We start from the raw sequence: 22,591 nt of genomic DNA on the forward strand, positions 1-22,591 counted from the left end.
TCTAGGTGTTCCTTACGTTTCCTTCGTCTGGGTGGCTGGTTCTCATTTTGATCCAATTTGTCCAAGCCGGTAAAAAAGTTTTCAGCGCTGTGTTCTTTAGAATGATCGGTTGTAAGCTCTTTTTCTCTGTGTTGGTTTTGAGTTCTGTTCTCAGAACCAAGTTCCAAGTTCTCCTGGACAGAAGCATCTGTGCTAGAATTTAGCCCCATTGTCACTTTCAATTTAGTTCAAAAATACCTTAATAATCCCAACGAGAACCTAAATGCTGGTGTAATTAATAAGGGTTACTTCAACGAGCTGTTGTAGATGGTGATGGCTGCAGGCTGGAAGGATCTCCTGTCTGAAGCCTCTGTCTGAAGACACTCTGTTGTTGAACAACAGTCTGATGAAGAAACTGTTGAATTATTACACTAATATTCAATGCACAGGGAAATATTTTCAATGCAAACCTTCAAAACCACAAGTATCCTCAAAGAAACTAGTGCGATCCAAGCAGTGGTTTGTTTCTAACCAGCCTCTTCCTCTCAAATTGCAGCTTCAGTGCAGATTTAGAATGTTCAATAGGCATCACAAAGAATCCTGGCTATGACATCAGGTGTGACATCACAGGGAGATCATCAAAGTTCCAGGCTATGACATCATCACTGGCATTTCACTCTGGCAATAAACAAGCAACTAGAACACAACCCATGGACCATGAAAACAAACGTTTTATTTACGGATACATTTTATTTAACACATTTTATTGATTTACCTTAAAGCATCAGCATGATATAATTTCCATTTACAGAGTTTACAGCACAAACAAACAGGGTGTTGGCAAAAAGTACCTGCCTGCAATTTTGGAACACAAACAACATGCGTAACCATGGCAACTCATGCAGACATATCAGAGAAAGCAATTGTTAAAAACAGTTATTAGGAAATAAAGGGCACTTCTATAGTAAAATTTTAAACGTGTGACACTTATGTAAAAGGAAACATAGCTTTTCTGCTGGTAAAATTGGATTTAATTATATTTTTTATTCTTCAATCTGTCTGAAAATACTCAAATATCCCCAAAATACAACAGTATTGAAACGTAAACGTTACAGCTATAACTTTTTCATCAAAACCAATATTCTTTCAAAAATAATACCGTCACAGATTAGTTTTACTGAGAAAATTATATATATATATATATATATATATATATACAGCTATTGAACTAAGCTAAGGGGCTAAGAAGCCACGCGAAGGTTATCGCTTTCTTTCTGCACAGGTAAGTTAGAGGTTTGCTAATGCTAACCATTTTGCTAACGCTACCGGACCTGGCAGCTGGCTGGCAAACAAAACAACTGGACTTTTTTTCCAAAAGCTGATTCCGGCCAATCATCACCTCAATTAAGTAATTTCCCTCTGGGATTATTAAAGTATGTCTGATTCTGATTCTGAATTCTCACCCCCATACGGGTGATCAAAACATCACTTCTGTAGACCTGGGGTCCGTTCTTCGTACGTTGCTTAAAACATCCGAGATCAAATGACACATCCAAGATGATTTCATCCGGCTAATCCTGATCCAGCTAATTGGGTTCTTCAAACACACCTGTTGTTTACGATTAGTATCGCAGGATTGAGTTATCTGAGACAACTGCGCGTTCATGCGTTTGTTTAAAAGGGGAAATGTATCGATAGTAGAAACAATGATCAGCAACGCTGCTATTGGCTGTTCAGCATGGCCAAAGAACGCCCACAGTTTTTCTCCCAAGCAGAACACGAGCTTTTAATGGAAGATTATGCCGAATTTGAGTCATTAATTAAAACGACAGGTAACACCTCAAAGTCTGTTAAAGCCAGAGAGAGGGCTGGCAAAAAGTAGCAGACAAATTAATGTGTAAATACTGTCCATGGTAGATGTTTCTATCACTTTCTACAGTATTAATCTTTGCATTTTAATAATTTGATATTTACTTTGTTCTTTTATATCAGAGCCTCCACAGGACCCACTAGAACATGGAGACAAGTAAAAGTGAAATACAAGAATATTCTATAAAATGGTAGCCTTTAATTATTATACTTTATTGTAAAAAGCCACTTGTTATGGCAAAATATCCAATATCGGTGTCATTCCTTAGACACTGAAATATTAGATCAGGAACTTCTGGGCTTTGTGGAGAAGAAGGGGAAGCAGGTCCAGTCTGGACCGGTGTTCGTGACGATGGAGGTTCTTGGTCCTCTCTTTGTCCAGCTGAGATCTGAGATGAATCCTCCTGTAGCTCTGACGACGCCTCTTTCTGTGTCATCTTTCTGGCCATCTTTATCTTGGCTTGTTCGGACTGCACTGGGCTTATCATTTGTTTTGGCACTGGATGTACTTTCTTTTGGAACAAAGCTGATGATGCATGGTTCACAGAATAGAAGATGTTTAAAATCAGCCATTTTGCACCTGACCTACTTAGAGAGAAACCATTTTCACTGAACAGATGTCTCCTCTCCCAAAAGATGTTAAAGTTGTCTATGAAGGTTACAGTTGTTTGCACGTTTTTTCCAGCCATTTGTTTAGTATCAGAATTCTGGAAAAAATCTCATCTCCACAATAACGGGAGCTTGAGGGCCACTGAGAAACACCTTGACATTAAGGCCATCAACTAAGTTCAACAGACGAATGTAATCCTCTTTCAATACTCCTGATTTTCTTATCCGGGTGACGTCCTTCAGGGCTTTAGCTTGTATTATGAGTTTTTCCAAGGTCGGGCGTTCTTTCTAGACCCTTGGAAGGATGTCTAAAAGATCAGATACCTGGCCATGAATTATGTTTGATTAGAATTTTCATATTTATAATTAAAACCATGATTGCACAACATTACAATCCATAATGTTCCTGATGCCTCTTCACATGCTACGTGAGCTGTTGTTAGTAGTACCCCTGTTATTTTGTGTTCACCATGCATCTCTTGCGCACACACACACACACACACACACACACACACACACACACACACACACACACACACACACACACTTTGTAATGAATGCCAATAACCATCTTCAGTTCTCAGCATATATAAAGAAATCTTAGGGGCAGGGAAGGGGGGGGGCGGGGGGGGGGGGGGGATCAAAAGCTAATACCAGCAGAGATTTTGTTGTCTATTCCTTGTGCAAAGCCAATAAAGAGTTGTCAAAGTTGCATTTACTGCAAGCCATGCATGCAAATGTATGGCTTTACAGTAAATAAAAATAGATATTTTCACCTAATGTGAATCAATAAGACAATGATAATAAAGAACAGAATACAATTCAAGAGGTGACAAAAGTTGCTCCGTTGAAATTCAAAGTAAACACATATGACACAATAGGGGTTTAGTTTTTGTTAAAAAAAAGTCTAAATAACACAAAGACCTCCAAATTATTATGTTTAGTACTTTTAGCACAATTCAAGGCCACCAAAAAAAACGTTCCACGGATGTGTCGATGTTTAGAGTCTTGTGTTACACAGCAACATCAATATTCTTTAAGCTTTTGAAAGTTATATCCGTTATTTCTTAGGTGTCACATACAAAAACCAAAAAAACAACAACCACCCCCCCCCCCCACACACACCCAAAAAAATAAAAACTTACCAGCACCTAAATGAAAAAAGCGACATTACCGCTGTTTCCTCATGAAGGTCCTCCCTGTCTTTGTGTTTCTAAAGAGAAGCCAGCAGGTGGCAGAACTGCACTAAAAAAAATGACACACACAGCTCGCAGTGCAAGAGGAAGCTGTCTAATGCCAAATATGTTTTAAAATTTATATTCAGCTCCTTCTTAATACCAGGATGGAAATTATGTTAATCTTTTAAGCATTTTAAAGTATTTAAATAGCTTTTTTTCCCCCTGGACCTGAAGCTCCTTATAGCAGGAGCACAATTTTTTTTGTGACATGGTGACAATGAAACCAGTGTTTAGAGTACACATGTAATTTGCATGGAGCGTGATTTTAGTAGATCAAGCCCCACACGGCAGCGTTTTGACTGGCAACACGGAAGATGTACGTCCTAAATAAAGCTTCTGTTCTACAGCTGAGGTGAGTCCAGACCGAGTGGAAGCTCGTCGCCTGCGTGGGGCTGATGGGGAGTGGAGGTGGAAAGCCTCAACCTTTGCGTGCCAGATAAAATGCATGCAGTCATGCAGCTGAAACAAGTGATCTGATAACTTTAATGCCTATCAAAAGACCTCCACCTCCACAGAGATGCCTATTGTTCGCGTGGATTAGTAATTGCAGGGTTCAGGCTCATCCCCTTGTGGCTGACGCACTCCAGCTGACCCGTGTGTTAAACGGACAACATGGCAAGTTTACATCCTCTTGTGGGCCTTCCTCCTTTTTCCTGGTGGCAACAAACCGATCCGACTGTGGAGATGGACAAACCAGAGGCCATCGCCTGTCGGCTCCAAGAGGATCAGGGTGCGGCAACAGCTGCCATAGCACTTCTGGTTCAACCTGAAAGCAAAGTCATTGTTCTTCCCTAATTCCATTCTTTAATGGCATTGTGGTAACCTTTAAAGCAGAACAACATGAATGTCTTCACAATCGTAAAACAACAACAACGTTAATCCCTTTCAACATGTGTTCAGAGAAGAACAACCATCCCCACTGCATTATGCTGCCGCCATGTTTCACAGATGAAGTAATGCGTTTGTAGGCGTTTTGCATGTTGGGTTAGAAAGCTCTGTCCAGGTCACATCTGACCAGGACACCTTCGTCCACATGGCCAGTGCCAAACTGCCATTAGGACGTCTGAGGACTTTCTTTTCGCCTCTGTTCTATAAAAGCTAGATTTGTTAAAGTGAAGACTAATAGTTGTGCGGTCGACAGACGATTCCACCCGAGCCAAGCATCTCTGCGGCTCCTCCAGGGTTGCAGATGCACCGGTTAAAAATGATGAGCCAAACAGTCCTCCACGAGATATTCAGAGTTTGGGAAAACAGTTTTCATTTATCTAACCAGGACATTTCGTGAAGTTCCATCTGTTTTCCAAGTGGGTCATCGCCTATAGCCCTGCTTTAAACTTCTCAACGTTATCCCTGAGCTGTCCTGCTGTGTGTCTTGGTCTTCGTGCTGCCATACGGTCACTACTGCTCCAACAAACCTTCTCACATCAGCTCACTTTAGACTGAGATCTAATTAAATACGCTAATTAGCCCATTGAAGATGATGGAGGGTAACTCAAAATAAAGGGGACTGAAAACAAACACACGCCGCACTTTTCAGACGTTTATTTGTGAAACGTTTTGAAAACCATGTGCCTTAACCCCCCACTTGGTATTTAAACACCACTTTGTGCTGATGGATCACACACAAAAAAAATCCCAACAGACTGTAAACGGAGGTTTGCAGCGGTGGCCTCGATTTCAAAGGGTACGAATGCTTTTGCAACCTCAAAAAGGGTTTATTTTTAATTTAATGACATCAACGTATGAAATAAAATTCTCACCAAATAGCTGTGATCAGCACCCAGTTGTTTGTGGGTTTGAAAAAAAAAAAACCTGAAGTAAAATAAACTTGGTGATATTAGTGCGGCACAAACGGAGCTCTAGTTAAAAACTGATTATTGAAACTCTGAATGTGCAAATCCTCTGAACATGCCACGACTGACTGGAGATATGTTATTTTTCTTCTTCTTTAAAGCCTTGCTGTTCACTTCTATAACAGCGCCATATGGCAGCTTCGTCAGACTTTCATAGCCCCCCGGGCAGAAATAGTACTTTAGCCTCAGACTATATGTAGAGGCGTCGTCTTTGCGCTTTCTGCTGCACTTTGCGTTTTATGCGCACACCGCGGTGCAACAACCGGCTGTCACTTGAACCGCATGTAGGCTACAGTGTGACTGACTTCATCCATTTGATTGCCACCAAATGTCAAAGAGATGAAAAGATGCACTCAGGCAGCGTGCCATTATTCAGACCCAGAACGCATGGGATGTTTCCAGTTCAGAGCGCCGCAAATAGGGCAGCAGGCACCGATCTGCAAAAATGTAAATGGCAGAGAGGAGGCCCAGAAAACAGCCGAGCCTCTTGAGTGCCGGTTATTAAAATGTGAGGCGCACGGCGCAGCAGACCGTGGCTGCAGCGCCGGGTTTACATCTTGCAGCAGCTGCAGCAGCAGCAACGTGCGGCATTGCACGGCAACGCAATCTACTTTACAAAAGAAATGAGCTTCCTCTTTAGATCTGCTGATGAATCATGTGCCTCTCAGGATCAGCAGACACAAGAAGAAGAAAAAAAGAAAAAGCCCCGGTGATTCCAGACGTGCAGACTAACCGCCATGACTCTCCAAAGTAGCTCTTCGGTGCTCCGTTTTTAGCCCGTCAGACGCAGGCCTGAAAGCGCACCAACACCCGGCCTGGACCGGAGGGAGACCCCTGCCTGTGGCGGTGTAATGTCGCTTCAGCCCTTCAGGCTTAGGCTGAAAAACAGGCGCCTGCGGCGTCAAGAATTAACTTTGAAATGATCGTACCGACGGTGATACAGTGGTTTGCAAAAGTATTCACACCTCTTGCGCTTTAAGTTTCCCACATTTTGTACCATTACAACCACAAACAAATACATTTTATTGAAATCTCACGTGAAAGACCAACTCAAAGTGGTATATAATTGTAAAGTAGAAATAAAATGATACATGACGTTTTACAAATAATAATATAAAAAAAAAACTGAAGTCCGGCGTGCGAAAGTATTCAGCCCCCTTTTCTCTGAGTGCCACCAGTTGCCTTCAGAAGTTGCCTGATGATTGCTAATGGCTGAATAGAGTCTACCTGTGTGTGATCTGGTCTCAGTACAGATACAGCTGCTCTGTGACGACCTCAGAGGTTGGTTAAGAGAATATTGGGGAGCAAACAGCATCATGGAGTCCAAGGAACACAGCAGACAGGTCAGGGATAAAGTTGTGGAGAAGTTTAAAGCAGGCTTAGGCTATAAAAACATTTCCCAAGCTTTGAATATCTCATGGAGCTCTGGTCAATCCATCATCTAGAAATAGAAAGTATGGCACAGATGTAAACCCACCAAGACAAGGCCGTCCACCTAAACTTACAGGCTGAACAGAGATCACTGATCAGAGATGCAGCCAAGAGGCCTGTGGTGACTCTGGGTGAACTGCAGAGATCCACAGCTCAGGTGGAGGAATCTGTCCACAGGAAAACTATTAGTCGTGCACAAATGTGGTCTTTATGGAAGAGTGATAAGAAGAAAGCTATTGTTAAAAGAAAACCATAGGAAGCCATGTTTGCTGTTTTCCAGAACAGAAGCCATGTTGGGGACACAGCAAACATGAGGAAGAAGGTGCTTTGGTCAGACGAGACCAAAATTTAACTTTTTGGCCAAAATGCAAAACACTGTGTGTGGCGGAGAATTAATACTGCACACCACCCTGAACACACCATCCCATCACTGTCAGGCATGGTGGTGGCAGCATCATGCTGGGGGTGGGGGGCTTCTCTTCAGCAGGGACAGGGAAGATGGATGGAGCCAGATACGAGGAAATCTAGGAAGAAAACCTGTTGGAGTCTGCAAAAGACTTGAGACTGGGGTGAAAGTTCACTTCCAGCAGGACAACGGCCCTAAATACTGTATATCTTCCACATAAAATTCCAAGAAAATATATATTTATGCTTGTGGTTGTAATGTGACATCTCTGACAAAGTCAGCCATTTGCAAATATGTTGGTCCAAAAATAAAAAGGGAATTTAAAGCAGCACCTCCAATCAACATCAGGGTTTTGCTGTTAAGCAGCAAACTGAGGGCCACTGAAAACAACCCAATATCAGCTCGTATATTATTCTAAATGGATATTACACATCTATTAACAGCAGAGACAGAAAAAGGAAATTCTTCAAAACCCACACAAAAAAAAACCTGTTAAATTGTTTACCCTATAACTTTGCTAGTCAAAACCAGAATACCAAATACTACAGATGAGGTAAACTGATATCACTCATTCCTAAAGCACAAGCAGTTTCAAAACACTTAAGTATCTATTTTAATTTTTCTTGCATATTAAAAAAAAGTCCACTTTTTAAACATCAGTTTAGATAATGGCTGCCTTTGATGTTTAGAGCTGGAGCATTTTACTTAATGTTGTACCATGCCAGTCTCATACTAGCCCATGGCAGTAAAAACAGACAGTCGTCTTTTTTAATAATTGCATTTTATTAATTGAAAACAAAAAACGCAAAAAAAAAAAACAAAAAACGCAAAAAAAAAAAAAAAAAAAAAAGCAAAAAACAGTGTCATTAGGTAAGACGAGGAGAGAGACAACAGTTCCTTGTTGTCGAGGGCAAAAAGGTGAAGGTGGGCCGATGTAAGAGGAAAGGAGGCTGAGTTTTATCAGATGGGACACCCGGGATTATTTACATTTATTATCAACGCAGGACCGGCCGTTCCCGAGCAGAACGGGGGGGGTGGGGGGCTCAAAGTAGCAGATCGGAGACACTGAGACACCAGAGAGAAAGGCACTATCCAGAGAGAACAAGAAACGGAAAAAACAAACAACATAAGGTGACAACAGTAACTAAAACACACTGGAACGGACAAAAGATTTTAATGGTTCAAAAAAACAAAAAACAAAAAAAAAAAATAAAAATAAAATAGAAGAAAGTGCTTGACCACACGGCACATGGAACACAAAAACAAAAAGTCGTTTACATTATTTCAGCTGATTCCTCAACTTTTAGCATTAAAAAAACCCCCCCCCGAAGAAACAACAATCTCAGTTTTGTGAAGAGCGGATGGCGCGGCTGCAGGTCTGCGCCGGCGATCCCACAGTGTGATTATCCTAACTCAGCCCCTTCTGTTGCTCGCAGGAGAGGGTCTGCTAATGCATGCATTTAATGTGACTGACTATGACTGTTAACTACCTGTACACGTCCACATCGACCGCTCCCTCTACATGAATATCGACAACGCTACTGTTTCAGCATGTCTTTACAAATCCCCTGTGGTGGGTGAGCTCTCCCGACCGCGCTTCCCTCATCTTTGTCTTACAGGCGCAGGCGGCTACGTTAAATGTAGCTGGCCTTTGGGACGGGGGCGGGCCCTCGTCGCTGGTCACTATTAGCTTTCTGACGAGGCCGATTCCCTCGGATAACTAAACTTTACCGGACTCGGGTGAGAGACGAGACATCCTGTTTGAGTTGGGGAGTTACGAAGCCTTAAGCGGCGTGTGGTTTTGTCCGAGAAGCCTCGGACGAGTTCGGAAAGGAAAAAACAAAGCTGACAATTATCACATTCTAGAGCTACTAGGGTTTTTGTTTTTTTTTGTCTTTTTTTTTATATATCTAGACTCAAAAGATCAAACATAATTTACAAATGGAAAGCAATTTGTGGAGAGAGGTAACAGACAAAAAAAAAAAAAAAACATACAAATATATAATATATATTCTTAAAAAAATGGATTCTCTCTATACGCGATTCATTTATAAAGCCGACAACTGATGTACAACGCTCACATGCCAACGGTCTTAAGCGTGGAGACTAGCTGTGACGTGGAAGTGCCGTCGCTTCTCCCTCTTTTCTTTGTACATTATTTAAAAGTTTCTTCTCAGTTTATTTCTCTCTTTTTTTTTTTCCCCCAAATTTTTTTTTACATTTTTTTTTTTTTACAGTTTTCTTTAAAACGAGGTTACGATTTTAAATCGGTAGACAACCGGCGGACATGATTAAAACAACATGCGGCGAAGAAGACGACGGGCAGAATGTTAAGAAGAAGAAGAAGAAGAAGTGGAGAAGACGGAAGCAGCTGTGGGAGCGGTTCGACCGTATGGTTATCTTCACGGTTGGTGCGCTATGCTTTAGGGTTTTCTTTCTTTTTTTTTTTTTACCCCCCCTCTCTCTTTTCCTTTCTTCTGCATTTTGATTTCCCTCAAGACAGTTCAGTCCTCGCCGAGGCGTTCAGCAGGGAGGTGAACTTTCTCGGCACGGATAGAGGTCGGTTTGGCTCTGCTGCCGCCCACATCGCTACGCCTACGGCAGCTCCGCTCCTGTTTTCTCTCTCTCTCTCTCTCTCAGTTATTTGCCTTCTTCTTGTTCTTTTATGTCACCGTGGGACGGCCCAGAGAGGTGAGGGGTTGCTTGGAGGTTGGATGGTGGGGTGTAGATGAGATCAAGAACAATTGGTGAAAATGATGGTGGTGATGGTTGCTGTTGTGTTGGTCGGATTTTTTTTTCTTCTTTTCTTCCTTCCTTTTTTTTCCCCCCCTCTCTTTTTTTTTTTTACATGTTCCGGTTGACGGGTGTGACGTAGTTGCGGGGGAACATGCCCGTTTGGCCGTGGCAGCCTCCTTTCCACCAGTTGGGGTCGGAGTTGTCCAGCACCTGGATGAAGTCGCCGCGTCTGAAACCCAGCTCGCCTTCCTCCTGGGGGTCAAAGTCGAAGAGCGCTTGCACGTATGTGGGGTGCTGAAAAAAAAAAAAAAACAACAACAAAAAAACAGGTTGTTTATTGGTTTTATATCACTTTTGTTCGTACAGCAGCTCAACAGAGACCTGTCCCAACATTATATCGGAGCACATCGAGATAATAAAGAAAGCCACGATTGAGGAAGAAAAAGGTGCGTTTTCTCTCAATGTTCCTGAGCCTCTTGTGAAATCAGAGCGGATGGTTTCACTTCCTTTCAGAGATGATCTCAGGCTCATGGTGCAGAGTGACTCGGAGAGCGAACCCGGAGAGTAACGTCATCCTGGGCTCAGAGGGTGCTACCGTAAAAAAAGGCTGAGCCGTGATCAAACTCCACGTAACTGTTTGCTAGCGGCATTCCACATTTAGAGTGAAAAACTAAACGTTTGTCAAATTAAAACGATTCACCATCTATCCTGCACAGTTAAACTGAGAAACAAAGTAACCTATTGGAGCTAAAAATAATGAAACTATTTTAAAAAGGTGCAATAAGCTAAGGCTAAATGTGCGTGTTGGTGGACTCATGCCTTGCTAAAGGGCCCGCAGGTGTCCGACCTCCTGACCTGGTCGCATGTGACCACGCTTTCCTCTAATGAGGCCGAATGAAGTCGATTTTCTTTCGACACCTGGGCGGTGACGCTGAAAACCAAAATCCCTCCTCATGGTCAACGGTGAAGCGGACGCCTGGAGGTTTAGGGACAAAAAAACGGCCGCTGCTCTGAACCGTTCAGAATTTCCCTCCACTTCCACCAGAAGAGCAGGAATCCCACAGCATGACGCTGCCCCCACCGTATTCAACCGAGGCTTTTCATGTCTTTTTTTTTTTAAACTGAAGTTCAGCTATCAGACATGTCGACCCACAACGTTCTGGAAGAATTTAGCAAAGCTTGGATGTTCCTCTTTGGAGGAGCAAGAAAACACAACCTGTACTGACCAGAGATCTCCTTTAGTGCATCTGTAAGGCTAGGGTCAGTCTTCCCAAATTGGCTTTTTTATCAACTATAATGAAACTTTCCCTTTTTGTAGCGTCAAAGGAAGGCAGGGCTAAATTTCAGGTCTTTCGGAAGAATGGTGGAAGTGATTCAGAGGTGAATGAAAGACCGCGCACGGTGACACAACCAGCCGATCGCTTCTTCTTCATCACTTTTTATTTTAGTCTCATTTCTATATCCAGTCTAAGTTTGAAGAGACAAAACAAGTGAACTTTTAAAAAGTGAACTTTTTCTGGCTGCCTCTCACTGGCTCCTTCCCCCTCCTCATCTCTCAGTGGTTTCACCGTTTCCTCTCAGCCTTCCACCTGCTGCTGTCCCTCACACTTGCAGCCTGCAACCTAACCGCGGGTTTTTCAGGGTGTTTTCTGCCCTCCTGTTATTGCAGTTCATCTTGAAACTGTGGAGGCGGAGCTAGAAATGTGCAATGGAGGTTCAGACACCTGCGTCGGCTATAAATAGAGGCCGATTACAGCTGCGGACCAGGAACCAACACCGACTGCCCGAAAATCGCAAGAGCAGCTGGAGGAAAACCTGCGACAACTCCCAAATCAGATGCTAAAGAAACGGACGCCTTTCCAAAAGGGACGGCTTTGAAATAAATGAATAAATAAATCTTATTCCAGGAGGAGAGCTGAAAATAAAGATATCAACTAGTACTGGTGCTTTTATTACGACGAGATCTACTGACCAAGCATCTCCCAATGAACACGACGTCAGCTAATTCTTCTATGGGTTCACTTTATTTTCTTTGCTGCAGTCTGACAGCTTCTACAGAACAAGTGCATGTGGCTGTTTGCTGCAGGTAGCGCTCTGTGGCTTGTGGTATGAGCAGAACCTAACTGATGCTCGTTTCTCAGGGAGGAATCGATGTTCGATGCGACGCACAATAGATCCAGGTTGACGTTTAGACGAGGCTGAGGCCTGATCTATAAGCAGACGTCACAGCAACACGACATGCGTTACAGCCTCAGAAGTCTTATCCAGCAGAACCGGTTGGATTTCAACCCCAAACTCCTGTGCGTCTCACACACCTGAGAGCAAGAACCACCGAGCCAGAATAAGAACAGACCGCTTTAGACCGAAGCACATGCACGTGTTAGAATGCTGCAATAAAGTCTGGTTTTAAGACATTTGCAATTTCTGCAAAAATCTTCATATTGGATCATTCTCCTTCTACCAGTCAGCAATACATGGTGTTGAGGTTTTTAACTCGAAAATGACAGAAGGTGAGAAGTTTCTCACCTTCTGTCATTTCTGCAGAGCAAATGTCAACAGTTAATTAAAAGCATCAACCGTGGTCATGTAATCTGAAAAAAAAAGGACTCTGGGTAATTTTTACCAGACATAAAGAGGTTTAGAGCCCTGAAACAAAAAAAAAAAAACCCAAAAAGGACCCGGGTGACGGGCGTGCACATCCTTGGGGTGCCTTTTCTCACCTGGGTGATCTGCTCTATGTCTCGCAGAAAGATTTGCTGATTGCGGGAGACCGAAGTGGTGCGGTGGTAATCCACCAGCTCATTAAGGGAGTTGAACTTCACCACCCAAAGGAAATACTTTCCAGCCCCGTCACGAAGGACCTTGAAGTGCTGGACGTCATTTCCAAACCTAGAGACGATAACGGTGGAAAAATGTGAGCAGTGGAAGCCTGGAAATATCTGAGCATTAAAAAAAAAAAAAAAAGACAAATCAAAATAAACCATTTCCCACATTTACAGCAGAAGTAATTTTTTTATAGAATCTGCCTAAAAGCTGATGGAAAGTAGTCAAAGCTTCTTATCTGGGCATCACTGTAACATTTACAGTGATAAAAAAAGAGGAAATGAGGCAACACATGAAGAACTGAGCAGCTAAAGTCTAAACATTAGTGACAACATGGCAGGCCTGCAGCTTCACCAGATCAGGCCACCATCAGCTCGGTTCTGAGGAGACCGAAGAGGACTGATCGGCCTCGTGTGTGTGTGTGTGTGTGTGTGTGTGCAACATCCGCCGTGTCCTACTCACTTTACAGAGAGGGAGAAGTCTCCTGGTGCGCTCTCGCTCTCTCTGATGAGGAACGCCCCGTCGTGCCTCTGCTTGTTTAGCATCTCCTCTGCTTTGGCACGGGGAATCTTCCCGAAGAACCACCTGCGGAACCGAAGCACAAGAAACGGGTTCAACCGCGAGCTCCTCAGCTCCAGCTTTTAAGGCGGAAACACGATTCGCATGGCGACGCGGCGAGGCTTTGGGTCGAGGCCAGCCTCTTCCAGGAGAACGCTGAAGGAGCCGCGGACGGTAAAGGAACGCCTCGCGCGCTGCGGGTTAACAGGCGGGTTCAAACAGCTCCACGGGACAAAGGTCGAGGAGCTGACACTAACGGGAAAGGTGACATGAAACATCGCCGTCGTCTTTGTTCTGATTGGATGGACGTGTCGGAGCTGACATCTAGCAGCGGCTTCTCTCCTACAGGAACCCCCTCCTTTTATACCCAGGACCGGTTTGGAGCATGCGACCACCTTTGAGTGTCTATGATTGCATGAAGACGCCTCGGGGGAGACGTTTGTCGTGAGTCGGGGCTGAGTCAATAAGCAGAGTTTCACTGAGACACCTGCAAGCAAATCTCAAGAACCGGTGCTATGGAACATGTGCAGCTCTGCATGAAGCATAGCTGGAAAAGCCTCGGCCGTAACGTGGCCCCCGGCAGACTGAACCGTCTCATAACACCCGCAGCGACACCGGTTATGTAACGATAACGGCGACTCAGAAGCTTAATTTTAAAAACGGGATAACCTGCATCTTTGAAGGCCCAGAACGAAGCAAGCGGTGGAAATGCATTTAGGCTACAAATCCGACTGAAGTCATGAAAAGTGGCGATGAAAGACATCTGCTTTTAGACGCCGAGGCAAATCTTTATTTAAACTAGTGTAATTAATTAGAAGCAGCAAAAAGGACCCTGGCTACCTCCAGCTTAGTTGGGAGTCAGAGAGGAAAACTCTAAATCCACTTTGCATGTCGGCTTGGCAGGACAGAAAGTCTCTGTCCCCGTTAGATCAGCCTGATAGCAAAGCAATTAATGCAGTCTGATAAAAAAAAGAAAAAAAAAAAAAAAAAAGAGAAGAAGGGAGGAGCCAGAACTGGAACCGCCATGAGCCACATAGACGACTACTGTTGTGGAAACTTGTGCGTGTTATCATGAGTCACAAAACCCAATCATTGTGGAACAGGGTCAAAAGATCCGTCTACAAACAGACATGACTGACTGGGAGCTGAAGCGCGCCATTGTGCTCCGTTACGCAGCAGAGCAGCCGAGGCATGTGTGTTGGGACGGCTGGAGGCCTGGTACTACGGAAAAACCTCCGGAGCACCAACACTGCCGTGTTCAGCAGATTTCAGGTCTACGTTATGCTTAGAATCAAACGATTACGTAAAATTCACCAGCGTCATTCACCAGGTTTGGCGTTATGTAGAGATATTTTTAAACTAAGCAGTAATAACGCCTAATTAGCTAATGTGGGAGTGCCAAAAGAGGAAGCCACTGCTGAAAGGAGGCCACAAGTGCAGCTTGCAGTCAGCCATGAGCCACATGTGGCAGGGTGCCCAGATGTTTCTCCTCTGCCAGAACAGGTACGCTGGTTGGTGAGCAGCTGGAGCCAGACCAGGTGCCGTGCTGGAGGCGACCCCTCAGAGGCTGGAAAACACTCCAGACGGGGCGGGTCAGAGGTTTACCTTCCAGCAGGACAACAACCCAAGACATACAGCCAGAGCTGCTGCCAGGCGTGACTATTACCCCGTTTACACTTCCCTTTTTTAACTGTGCCGAGACCGGTCCGAGCTCGGTAACTGAGATGACTTTCCAGTGTAAATGGATCACAAACTGAACTGGACCGAGCCAGACACAACCGAACCGCGCTAAATCTAGACCAGTTCGATGGCTGGGCTCGGCCCGCTTTTTCAGTGGCTCAGTTCTCATATAACAAAGAGCGCATGAGCAGACTGCGTCATCTTCTTACAGCCAGCTGACATTTCAGACATTCATAAAAATACTAGCTTCCCTACCGTGCCTCACGGTTTCCAGAGATTATTCTGCTTAGCAGTGTGATGAACCTCAACGTCTGTCTTTGTTTCCTGCATCTGTAAGTCCTTATTAGACGTTCGTTTGTCTTATCCACTTCCCAAAAGCCGACTCCATCAAGTAAATTCACCAAATGTGGCCTTCTTCGCCTGACTCTCCGCAAAAAACAATTATAACCAAGCATAACTTCCTGAATGTTACGGGCGTCGCCATTTTAATTTTCTTGAGTCCCTCCTTCAATCCTAGAGAGCAGTAGTACTGTAGATCGTCACTAGGAGGCGAGGAACCGTGCTAGCATGATATGTAAACGGTGGTCAGGACCAAGCTCGGCACGGTTAACTGATCCAAGCTCGGTCTGAGCTCAGCATGGATCGGTATAACAATGGTAGAGTAAATGGGGCTTATGTGTTACGGTGGCCCAGGTCACATGACAACCCAGTTGAGAAGGTCTGTTTACAGTGGCTCACATCCAATCAGACCACGCACAATTAAAAAAAACAACAACAAAAAACTTTACTCTAGCTGTGCCGAGCCGCTACAGACGTACAGTAGAAGAGTCGCAGCTGTAAGTGCAGCAGAGAGGGTGAGGGAATACAAACACACACTTTCTGGGACAACACCACGTACCCTCTTCCTTCTACCTAAGTGTTTGTGTTTAGTTTGTGGTTGGCATCAGGCCTCTGCCGTGGTTTTAAAAAGCTACGCTTTCAGAACCGTACTGGCATCAGGCCCCTTTAATAAAACGCAAGGGAACGAGCCGCAGCGAAGAGTCTAGAGCGGAGAGGCCCCTCCCTTTCCTGTGTCAACACGCCGCCGCACCGATCGGTCTCTTTTCTCTCACTTCAAAGAAACGACAGCTGGCGCCTTAGTTATGAGCTGGAACCTAAAGGACGCCGTCCCGTCGCCGTTAGTAACGTACAGCTGGCGTGGGAAAAGTGTCGGACCAGCATCCCTGGTAACCAGAGTTACCGGGCTGGACAACCTAGCCCAGATACTCAGTCAGCTGATGTTAGCTGGCAGCGTAACTCTTCAGCCGCTGTGTACATCTGCTGAAAAAACAAAAAACATAAAACACTTCACGCTGTTTTCCTAAATATCTTTAATTGAAAACTCCACTGTCGGAAGTATGTGGAAGAGCTCGCTAAGGGAACGTTAGAAGGGACGATTGCCCTCCGGCAACAACAAAGAGACGTAGAAAACGGCCAGTAGAGTGAGATGGAGATGGACCGCAGCAACGATGCAGCGAGGTCAATATTCAATTAAGTCTAAGTGGCTGTGAGCACGTTATTAAAGAGAGAGGTAAACTGGCACTGGGTGTGGGTCCAGAGGGAAAGCTTTCCAAGGATCCCGCCATGATTCCCATCTGAAGAGGTTGCGTGCGAACTATAGCTCACGTGCAGCTGGTTCTTAGCAAAACCCATTTACCAGCTTGGAGCGGCAAATACAAGCAACGTCTTGCATTCAGAGGCTGCAGCATATGACGCCCACAGACAGTTTGTTAACCCTCTGGTTTGCTTTTTAAAGTCAGTCTTCGAAAACTGTCACAAAATCCACAACCTTAAAAAGGCACATTTTATAATTTCTGCGTCTCTACCCAGCACAAAGTGGCCACGCACGCAGGTGACGGTTGTCGAAGAGCGACGACGTCTCACACAGAACGTCGTACTGTTGTAGTGATGCTGCAGATCTCATATGACGATAAGTAGGAGGGAGGCGTGACAACTGCTGATCAAGAGGCAGCCGCTTGGAGACCTAGCGGGCCGGCACCCCATCGCTTCAAGTGGTAGAGGTAGTGTTGTTAAATGTTGTCTTTAGTCTTGATATTAAAGGCTAATCCATTATTATTATTATTATTATTATTATTATTATTATTATTATTATTATTATTATTATTATTATTATTATTATTATTATTATTATTATTATTAGGAGCAACAAGGCAGGTAAAAGTGCTAGTATCCTGGGAAGGATACTAGCATATTACAATATTCCACCTTGCACTTTGTATTGTCCCTGTACTGATTTGTGCTATATAAATAAATTTGCCTTGCCTTGTTTTTTCCTATTTCACATCTACTGCAGACAGATTTCAGATGTTCAGGATAAACTGTTGCCATGTAATGCAAAAAAAAGGCTGCAAGGTGGTCACACCAAAACATCTCCATGTTTTAAACACACCTATTTGAGCTCGTCCAACAAGGAAGAGATGTATTCTGACTTTATATGCACCATAAAGTTACATTCTCCTAAAACACATTGCAAATTCAACTGCCGGGGGTAATTAGTGCCATCTACAAAAGTATCCAACTCCATGAACTAATAAACTGCTGCACTACTCTGACAAGATCGGTATTGTTAAGGGCATAAGGCCACACATAAGCCAATAAAAAGGAACATTTTTCTTTCCGTGTCTTACCATCCTCAATCCCCAAACCTTGAGCTTCCAGGGACTAATTAGGCCATAAAGCAGGGCGGGGCTTTATGTTGTCTATACTGGGCTTTATTTAAAGTGACATAGCAGAAATCATCCTATTAGTAATACAGAAACATCTGTTATGCTGAGAGTTTCATTCCTCCCCATGGCCCTGAAGGCACCAATCTGCCACTTTCCTCCCTCGGCTACTTTAAAAAGTACTACTTCTTGCCTTTAAAAGGCGAGAAGCAGCATCGTGGTGACTAAGCAACAAATCAACAGCCTGGCAAGACTGATAACATTCAGAGTTGGAGACTTTACACCTTTGTGTGGATGCAAAGGTTGAAAGAACAACTGTTAAACAACTGGGAGTATTTTTGCAGAGTCATCCTGGAGGAAAGAGACGTCGGCTCGTCTTCATCAAAACTGCAGTTTTGGTCTTTGGTTTACAAAAAGAAAAAAAAAAAAAAAACATTAACAGAGAAACGGGAACCTGATCATTAACGGAGTTGACAAGGAGTGAGAAATTTGGCTGCTTTGTGAAACATTTGATTTTCATGTCTTTGCTGCGGTCTGACTGCCTTAAAGTGTAACTCCCCCGATGCAAAAGTGTAACCACGGCCCCAGGCGAATCTTTTTGGCACTGCCCGCCCTGGTGGCATTTTAAGAGACCCGAGGGGCGTGGCTAAGTCTGGGGATGGGCGGCACGGGTTAGCGAGGCTGTGGTGACACAAAGCGTAACCGGGGCGACACCGCTGGTTTCGTCATGCATCGGTCTTGAGGTGGAGGACTCGCAGGTAGCCGTCGTGCTACAGTGTTGAATCTCTGAAACACAGATCACAGCCACATTCGCTACTTACGGATGGGCTTTCATCTCTATGTAATTCTTGGGGATGAATCCGTCTTTTCCGTTTAGTTCTGCCTTGTACCAGTTCTGGTCGCACTCTTCGTTTAACACCTGAAAGACACGGAGAGAAAAGGGACACGTCAGTCCAACTAGGTCCACACACACACGCAACATAAAAATACAGAAATCTTTTTTTTTTTTTCCAGAAACGATCTTTGTCTGCAAGTACAGAAATAGAGGGTTAAAAATGTCAAGTGCTTTTGAGTCATAAGTAGGCAAAGGTCAGAAAGTGGAACTGAGCAGAAGTGTATCATCCCTAAGAACTTCACGACGTTTGTCAAACAGAAAAAAAACAAAGAAACGCTTTAAGAATCATGAGATCATTATTATTAAATGTCATCCTTTTACATTTGATAGAAATGTTGATTTGAGAGTGAAAAACATTTTTTTTTTTAACCATTGTGGGTGTTTTTAAGGACAGCTAACAAAGCACAGTCAAGCAGCCTTGATTATGAAGGTGCTATAAAAAGAGGTCAAAGTCCAGTTAATGACACACACCTAGTTTATACCAGGAAAAAAGCTGGATTTAGAAAAAAAAATTAAAAAATCTATGCAACACATGTGCTCACTACCAAGCTGCTACGTGTCTGACTGTCCCATGAAGCCGCTGGGTTGCTTCCTCGTCCGCCTCAGACATCCGTGGAAAAGTCGAGCTTTTCAAAAGCGGAGCCCGTCAAGAAGCTCTGGGGAGAAACGCTGCAAGCCTTCAGACACTGTAGCGTCACAATGGAACGCATAGAAATAAATGTCTCACTCCTTGAACCGTGTGACGTCAGTTCAGTTTACAGAGCTAAGTATGCATTTACAAACTTAGCTCTGTATTTTTAGCCCTGTGTTTTCCATTGGTTGTCTCTTACACTAGAACCTCCCTAAAAGCCTCAAACCCCAGCAGCAGGAACGGAGGTGGCAGTAGATGAGCCTACGGTAGGAACGTCCTTCCATTCATCACACGCAACTCTATACTTTCCCAGATAATTACAAAAGTCCAATATGAGATAAACTGAGAAAATGTATTGAAAAATGGAGCGATGAACATTTTTATGGATGCAATTTTTTTAGACCATAAACCATGGAAGGAAATCTCTATTTACAGTTTTTTTTTTTTTAACAATACTCCACATTGTTTTTCCCTATTTCACATCTAGAAACTGCTCAATTCAAATCTGCAAACAAACCCCTGAGGACAATCTATTTTGCAATATCCTAAATAGACACTGCTAGTTGTGTTAAGGGATGAGGGTTGTAGGGTTTAGGTTGGCCTAACCTGAATGAGGCCAATGCTTTTGTTTTAGTAACAGCAGAATTGCAACATATGCTTGTGTGAAAGGCATGTATAACAAGAATAAAAGCAGTTTACTTCACTGGTCATATTCTCGTTCTATTACCTCTTAAATCTATAATCTAGGGTTTGCCAATCCCAGGACAGCTGTCTGATTGGTCTGAGGGACTCTGGTCCAGTTGCTCCTTCGACCCCTCAGAATGCCAGCTGTCCCTGGTCTTCCCCGGCTGCTAATTCTGCGTAAGACCAGCATTACAGGAGGAGGGAGTGGCCCTGGACCAGGATCAAAAGTGGTCCGTAATCAGAAGCAGGCAAAGTACATGTGCCCATATGTACACGTGAGACAGTGAATCTACAGGCACTGGGGACAACTGGATTAGAATGACAAAAGAAGAACCACGTAGGATTGGGGCATATTCTTTGATGAATGTGGGACAGTCTGAGCCAAAACAGAAAAAAATACACAGTAAACATTAAAACGGACAAGCAACGGAGTCAAATTGGATGCCTTGACAGTCTACTGTCAGTAGGTTAGAAAAGCAGCAGCAAAAAAAAAAAAATTAAGTAAGCCACTTTTAGATTCTTTGTTTAATCATTGCAATGATTGAAAATATTGGGAACATTGTTTTCAACAAACTGTTAAAAGAAAGCATAGAGGGATTGTGGGATGCCGTCCAAGAGATCTAGATGCGGTTTATGGAACAAGAGTCCAGAAAAGTGCCAGACGTGTTGCCAGGGATCCCTCCCACCCGGGTTTGTCCCACTTCCTTCAGGGAAACGATTCAGGAACGTGAAATCAGAAACCAATAGACCTAAAAACCGACTGTGAGGGCCATCGCGCCCTGCTGGGAAGCAATAAACCACCAGCACAGTTCATAGTCCGTTACATGTCTACAAACATGCTACTGGGTCCACAGGCTCTTCAATCCCTTTGAGAATCATTTACACTCTCTCACATGCTAATGTCTATTTGCACACGCCCTGGGATTAGCTTCTCACAGACTGTTTGTTTGGACATCCATGCAAATTGAACAGTTCTTTGACTTGAACATTCAAATTTCTGCTAAGGGCTATTTGCAGACCGCAGCTTCTCTGGGAACGTTGGTCCAATATATCCAGGCCTCTGCACAGTATTCTACGTCATGCGGTAAACTAGCCGCTACCTGCCATTTTGACTTGAACATCTCAATTTTTGCTAGTGACTAATTGCCCACTTTTTCAGTGGGTGTCTTGTCTGATATATTCATGCAACTGCGCAGTAATTTACGTAGTAATTTCTTATCCGGTGCTAAGGACAATTTGCAGACTTTTAGCTTCTCAGGAGGTGCTGTCGGTGCATTCAACTCGAACATGATGTCTCGATTTGTGTCTGCGTGTTACGGCTGAATTCTGAGCCCGTCTCTCACCAAAGTTTCAATACGGTCGCATAATGACAAAAGGTTCTTGATAATAGAGCAGAGACGTGTGTTAGCTGATTTTATTTAGCAGTAAACACACCTTTTGGGTCCGACTAATAACACTTCTGTGGAAGTTAATACTGCAGGAAGAAGACTCAAAGTTCAGTTGAGAGCACCATAAAACAGTCAGTAAAGTTCCCGTCTGGGAGAAAACCTCCCGGTCATTCAGGTTTGTTAAAGAGAAATAGACTTTGACAGGAGCCTGTTTGCCTCCTTTGCCACTTCATCGTTTATTCTGAATGGAAAAATGAATTTCTTTTTTTTATCAATAAAGCCATGATACTAAAAGTGTGCATTAAACAAAATCTAATTAGAATTTAAGAAACAAATCCCATCTTGTCAGTAAGATCAGTTTTCATTTAAAATAGACACCCAGCTGTTCACTTTCTAGCCAGCTTGATCTAATAAAGCCCTGCATGTGATGAAGTACAGTAAAGCTAATTTTGGGGCTAGTACAGTGCCCCGAGCGCACAGTCATCACCATCATGTGATGCTCCAAGTGACCGACGAGCTTTAGCTGGGAATGCTGAAGTGAAACCAATCCAAAGAAGCAGACCCATCATAAAGTCTGCCATCTCTGAGGGGGTTTGGGCAGCCCGGACAGAGGATGAGGTGCTTGGTAGTTTAAGAACTTCAGCTGTAGATTTCAAGGTGTGTTCTTGTGCTGGAGGCAAAACGTTGAGGGAAAACCACAAACTGCTTTGCCCATTTGTAGTGTGACCAACGAGCCACGAGGATGGTCTGTCAGCGCAGGTCCAGAAGCTTGCACAACGCGGCGTTCAGCTGCTACGTAAACTTTGCTTTGAAGGTTGTAAACTTTAACGACTTGCGTCCCAGTTGCACTCTAAGGAGCTCTTTCTCCTACACTGTGTGTTGTGATCAGAAGCAGAGCTGTGTGTGTATCAGCACAAAATGCAGAGAGAGAGGGGGGGGGGTCATATGACCCAGACAGGGAGGGGCTGTGGATGTCATTGAAGGGTTTTATTTGGGAAGGGAAAACCCAGTTTTGCCTAAAATACAGGCTGTGCACAGAAAAAAAAAAAAAGGGCTGTAGTTGCTAAATGCTGACTGTGCAGAAAGCA

At 43.8% G+C, this 22,591-nt stretch overlaps 1 protein-coding gene across 1 annotated transcript in view; it reads right to left on the reverse strand.

The window, feature by feature from the left end:
* Positions 1–9,281: 9,281 nt before the first annotated feature.
* The window catches only part of grb2b (growth factor receptor-bound protein 2b), a 34,441-nt gene continuing 21,131 nt past the window's right edge, over positions 9,282–22,591 (reverse strand). The window contains exons 3-6 of the mRNA XM_012867891.3: positions 18,727–18,824; positions 13,407–13,529; positions 12,842–13,010; positions 9,282–10,415 (exon numbers count right to left, since the gene is read on the reverse strand). Coding sequence (XP_012723345.1) covers positions 10,230–10,415; positions 12,842–13,010; positions 13,407–13,529; positions 18,727–18,824 — 576 coding nt within the window. The 3' untranslated portion in view covers positions 9,282–10,229. The remainder of the gene's footprint in view (positions 10,416–12,841; positions 13,011–13,406; positions 13,530–18,726; positions 18,825–22,591) is intronic.

This window comes from Fundulus heteroclitus, chromosome 16 (genome assembly GCF_011125445.2).
Source record: "Fundulus heteroclitus isolate FHET01 chromosome 16, MU-UCD_Fhet_4.1, whole genome shotgun sequence".
Lineage (NCBI taxonomy): Eukaryota > Metazoa > Chordata > Actinopteri > Cyprinodontiformes > Fundulidae > Fundulus > Fundulus heteroclitus.